The sequence below is a fragment of the Thalia democratica genome, chromosome 9 (assembly GCF_965202585.1).
Source record: "Thalia democratica chromosome 9, ktThaDemo2.hap1.1, whole genome shotgun sequence".
NCBI lineage: Eukaryota > Metazoa > Chordata > Thaliacea > Salpida > Salpidae > Thalia > Thalia democratica.
This window is the reverse complement of record NC_139173.1, coordinates 5233989-5239988: the sequence shown is the minus strand read 5'-3', so window position 1 is coordinate 5239988 and position 6000 is coordinate 5233989. Positions and strand designations below refer to the sequence as shown.

Here is a 6000-nt window from a genome sequence, read left to right as displayed (position 1 = left end):
TAAAACAAAATTTACTTTTTTTAAAATAAATTAGAGGTTTGCAAGCTATAACTATTTTTTTAAATACTAAATTAAACATAAACCTGAAAGAAAATTTGATCATTAAAATTGTAACAGAAAAAAAAACTCTAACTTGACAAATAACTAATTTTAAATAAATTATTTGTGACTTTATAAAGTATTTGTATAAAAAAGGAATCAATTGTTTAGCCAGAATTAAAAAAACATTTTATAGTTGATATTAACAGCCTAAAATAAATATAAAAATATTAGTAAATTTAAAATAGGGGTTAATAAAAGTGTAAATTAATTATTTAATATAACTTGATAGTTTTAGAGTATAAAGACAATATAAATTTGCGGTAAAAATATGAAAGCTTTAAGTTTTATGTGCAGATATTAGAGACAGTAACAATTAATATTAGAAATTCAAATTGTGTAGATGTTTAAAGTGCATTAAGATACCGCAGCGAAATAAAAAATAAAAAGTATTTTTTATTTAATGAGATTTTTTTAATCAAAAATTTTAAGTGAGAAGATAGGTGTTAAGATAACATAATAAACATAAAGAAAATAAATAAAACAGACATGAAAAAAAGCTGAGATTTTTTTTTCAGTTTTATAACGAGTATTTTTTTATGTAAAAATAATAAAACTTAAAATAAAGAAGGAGAAAAAAAACACCAGAAAATAAAGATTTTTTTTTGCACCTTGCTATGCTAGTTAGTTCATTATAAAGTAGCAGACAATTTTTTTCAAGGTATTTATTTTCTTTGTATAACTAATAAATTGCACGGTTAACTGCATTTTTTTTTTGGGAGGAATATTTTTTATTGTAAGTTTGTTTTTATTTCGTCAATTACGTTGGACAATATTGACTGGTTGTTGCTCTTACCTTCAATTGATATTCCATTTGCCTAAAAAATATAAAATGTGTCATTAATAATGTTATTCTATTACTAGATACAATACTATATTGCTAGAAATTATAGAAACATACGTTTTTAGTTAAGAAAATAAAGTAGTTAGTTTAAAAAAAAATTAATTTACAAAAGCATTAATCCTTTTTTCAAAATCTAAATAGTATTGTTATACATGTTAGCATAAAAAAGTAAAGCTTAATAACTTTTACCTTTAAAAAAAAACAGGCTTAAGTATTTCCTTTTTTTAAACAGTTTTGTTTAAAAATGTATAAAATTAAGTATTCTCACAAGTTTTAATTATAAAAGAGGTTTCAAAAAAAAATTAGTCTCCAATTGTTTTATGATTTATATTTGTTAGAACTGCAAATCTATAATAAAGTATTAAAACTCAGTTTAAAAAAAAAATCAAAATGCTAAAAGTGCATTAATTTTAGTGCAAGTAACCTGCTTTTAAGTAAAACCTTTACTCATTAAGTTAAAAAACCTAGTTACTAAAATTACTTAGCTCTATAAATAAAAATAATACAAATTTAGCTCACCAGTTTTTCATCAATAATCAAATAAGATGATTTTAAACTTCGAAACAAAACTTCATATATAAAAATAAAAATAGAATATAATTTGTTAACTTACCAGTTTTTTAACTAATAAACAAATAAGGTGGTTTTGTATGGAACTTGAAAATAATGATGCATTTTCTCCTATCCTTTCCACAACTAAAAAATTAATATCATTATAATAACCATCCACAATTATAATAACAAAATAACTTGAATTGAAAAATAAATACTAGTCAAAACCTTAATGATTGTAATAAAAACAACTCCGCTACTTATTTAATTTGTACTATTTGTGATATAAAATTATTATTTGGAATATTACTTAAACTAAGGTTGCTACGTTTATATACAATGTTTCAAATAAAAATAAAAACTTTTTAAAAAATTATCGATTATTTTACAATGTTGCTTCAAGTTAAATTAAATGGCAAAAATCCAAACTCAAATTATTTCAAAAAGATATAATCAATAAATTTACAGTTTTGATTAAATAAAAACTTAGCACTATATATTAAAACTAATACATATAAAAAATAAAAGCAACAAATTGAGTTTACGCACTTGACTTGAATTAATTGATGCACTTCAAGTTTTTAATAAATCTACAAATTAATAAATACTTTTTGTCAAAAGTTAATTAAAAATTAATTTAAAATGAAATAATTATTTAATATCTTTAGTATATAAAATTAAAGTAGATTTAAAATGTAAGTTAAAAATAAAAAAATTGCATTAGCGTTTTTAGGTAGTCTTTATATATTAAAACTTTTAATTACTGCAAAAAAATAAATTATTCTTAACAGACAAAAACTCACCGGTAAACTTAAGAGAGGAGATTTTGTTTATGACGTCATCAAAAGTTTTGGAGGATTCAGAGATTCTCGTGGAAGATTTTTCAGTTAGTTTGTCCGAAGCAAGCATATCAGCAAATACATCACTGAAATAATAAACTATTATTTATCTTGATTAGTAAAACGGGAAAAACAGAAAAACATATTTGCTTTTACAATCAATAAAAATTCTTATATACAATAAAATTAGAATGTTCCTATAAACCGGCTGAATACTTAAACAAAAAAACTATCAGTAGACTTATTAAAACTTCCAACTCACATCCTTAAAACCCAGTGCTTTAAAAACTTACACAGCTTCACTTATTTAATTAAGGTAAATGTTAGATTTATTCAAAAAGCAACGTTTTCTAAGGTAAGCATTAATTATTTAACAAAACGAACTCATATTTATAATTGAGAACGTTTAATCTAACCTAGGGACAACCTTTTTAGCCAACAGGCAAGACTTACCATGAAAAGACTTCTCCGGACCCGGCAGGCTAAATATATCTTTGTGGCAAAATTATAAGGCAATAATCATTTAATAAGCCTAACTGTAAAATGAAAATTAAATTAAAATTACAGCTCAAAATAGTTGCTTTAAAAAAATCAGTTATATATGTTTTGCATAAATTGTAAAAGTTAAAAAATACGTCACTGGACAGAGATTTCTGTTTGGGGATCGGATCCGGTCCGCGGGTCGTACCCACCCCTACTTTCAACCTTATACCCCAACTAACAACCTATTATTAAAGCCCTAACCACTTGCTGAAAAATATCGTGTTAGAACTTATACAAAATCCTAAATAATGATTTTATACAATTTGGGTTAAGATTAATGGATGTGTTAAAACCGAAAATTGATAGAAACCTTGAAATTTTTTGATATTAATAAAAATTGCCATAAATTAAATATTTTAAACAGTTATTCTAAAAATCGAAATGATACATTAAAAAACAGATACATATCACTTAATGGAATGACATAATACTACTCAAGAAGTTAGCAAGCAATAAATGATCAAGATTAAAAAGTTTAAACATTATAAATGAAAACTAACATAAAAACTTAGTTTTTGAGTTAAGTAACATAACTTAAAATAGATTTCATTATAAATAAACAGGGTAGCCACTGGTTTTTGAGAAATTTCTTCCTGGTTTTTTAAAGTACATATTTTTAGGTCTATTTTTAGAATAAAGCTAAGTTTAAGGTTAAAAATTTTGTTAAGTAGTATAACGAAATTGAAAAGATATCGTACAGCTTCTCAAAATGCGTTTTTTAATATAATAAAAATTTGATAATTTTTTATCTATATGATAGATTTTTTGTGTCAAATTGAAATTTTACTACTTAAAATGCAATAATTGTTAGAATTCCAGGTTATTCCAGGGTTTTTAACCTAAACTGACAAGTTCCAAGATTCCAGGTTTAGTGGCCACCCTGTATAAAACATTATGATGTAATGTTATGTTCATCAGAAAATAAAACAATTATTTATGTACATAAAGTTTTATTTTGAAAGAAATTTAGTAAAACTAAACTTAAAAAATTCCAAAAATAATTACAAAAAAGTTATAAAAGAAGACAAACAATTATTTCAACCAACCTTGAACAGTTGCTGTTGTAGAGGTATGCTGAGCAAGGAAGGTACAGTTTGAAATCCAACTTGTCATTGTGAAGTAACAACAAGTGACCTCGTAACCGCTGAGGCATGACGACTGACGTGCACGTGACCTGCAATCGCGCCTGATTGGACGATTTTGGCAGGAGATGGAACGGAAGAAGAATATCGTCATTTGATTGGTCCATACGCACCAACCTGTGTAAAAAAAAAGGTTTAAATTTTCTTCATACAATACAGGTAAATTTGAAAAAGACGAGTATATAAATAAATAACTTATTGGAAATAGATTGTTAAAAGATTGTAGATTGAAAGACCTGTAATTTAAAAAAAAACTGGAGTAAATAATTATTTTAATCAAAAAATATCAAATGTTTGTTTGTATAAAGTGAACGCATTTTATATTATGTTATTTTGTAATTTCTTCCATCAAATTACTATTAATTTTATATATAGATAATAAATCTATTTTTATAAGTATATGGTGATGATTATATTAGCTATAGGATGAATTACAACATAACTTATCTTTCTCAAATAAAGACGTCAAAACTTTTTATCAAAATACTAACGGTTAGTTGAGCTTTTGAAATTAGAAACCAAGTTTTAAAATAACTTTTACAATTTATATATATATATACATTTTTCAAGTTATAAAAGTTAACTAAATGGAAAAACATGATACAAAATCTAAAACAGTAAGTTATAAATAAAAATGAGTAGCTGACCAAAAAACCTGTAATATCAAATGTCAAACTATTGGAGTTAACTGTATATGATCACTAGCAAAATATATATATATATATAAAATAAGGTGATTATTCAAACTTGAACACCTTCTACAAAGCCCACTTGAAGGGATTTTAAATAATTTTTTGGAAAAGTACGATTTTAAAAATACTGGTACATATGTTTCATAAAGCTAAACGCTTTAATCATCAGCTAGTTCAACTTAAAATACAAAGCACTTTACTAAACATGTGTTTAGTATCCAAGTTATTAGAGTTGACCTTACATTATTACCAACAATAAATAAAAAAATTCAACAAACTTGGTATTTAATGTATCGGTGATGTTAAATTTCAACTGGTCAAAAGTTTCATCAGTTTTATTTGTGAACAGACAGTTTATTGTGATCATTTTGTTGTGCTGATTTGTAGCTATCGTTTCATATTCAACTTTCAATTTTTCGCTTTCAACCAGAACTTTGTAATTGTTCTCTTCTACAACTGGTTCTTCGATTGTTGGCTCCTAAAAAAAAATTGACGATAAAACATCAATTAATGTTAAAATCATTAAACAAATGATTGATTTGGTGGTTCGTAACAATCAAAAACTTATAAAAGTGAATAAGTATTTAAAGCTGTTAACAAAACTGAATCATTAATTTATTTGTTCCTAGTACAAAAAAGTTTTATTTTAACGATCAATAAAACAGATCTTTAAATTTTCTCGGAAGCTTTTACCTTTCTATATCTACCTGGTACTTTGTGTTTACAAAGATTCAAAAATCTTACGTAAATGTCAAAAAAAAAAATCATTAAATTAAATTTCCAAACGCAAATAAACAACAAGATATCTAAAAGCAGAGTATTATTTTCTATAATTGTAAGATGCTGAGAACTGAAGTCAATGAAATGTTATGCATTTTACCATTTATAAGCAACTTACATAAATGACACAAAAAACTGAAATACTTTCAAAAGGTAAATGTCTGTTTTATATATAAAGCATGGTATATTTTTCTTTTCTCCTACGTTCAGACTTGTTTGTTATTCTAACAATAACTTATTTCTATTTACGAATTTTACGGATTTATACTTACGTAAACGAAACACATATCTTTACTACCGTCTTTAATAAAACGCACTATTTTTTTACAAACATTAAACAAAATAGTTTTTAGTTTAAAAAAAAAGTATGTTTGAATATGTTTTTTCCAAAATAAACTTTATAACCATATTTTATGTACTAACAAAGGACTTTTATAGAAAATTTAAATTTAAATAATTGTAACTTTATTAAAAATACTACTCACAACTTTTTATTTTAATGTGAATAT

The 6000-nt window shown here is 24.2% G+C and overlaps 1 protein-coding gene across 3 annotated transcripts in view; it reads right to left on the bottom strand.

The window, feature by feature from the left end:
* Nucleotides 1-365: 365 nt before the first annotated feature.
* The window catches only part of LOC145844003 (AP-3 complex subunit delta-1-like), a 31717-nt gene continuing 26082 nt past the window's right edge, over nucleotides 366-6000 (bottom strand). For all 3 annotated transcript variants that reach the window (XM_082951307.1, XM_082951309.1, XM_082951308.1), the window contains 5 exons: nucleotides 4990-5189; nucleotides 3924-4136; nucleotides 2299-2420; nucleotides 1557-1639; nucleotides 366-917 (listed from right to left, as the gene is read on the bottom strand). In XM_082951307.1, coding sequence (XP_082807433.1) covers nucleotides 831-917; nucleotides 1557-1639; nucleotides 2299-2420; nucleotides 3924-4136; nucleotides 4990-5189 — 705 coding nt within the window. In that variant the 3' untranslated portion in view covers nucleotides 366-830. The remainder of the gene's footprint in view (nucleotides 918-1556; nucleotides 1640-2298; nucleotides 2421-3923; nucleotides 4137-4989; nucleotides 5190-6000) is intronic.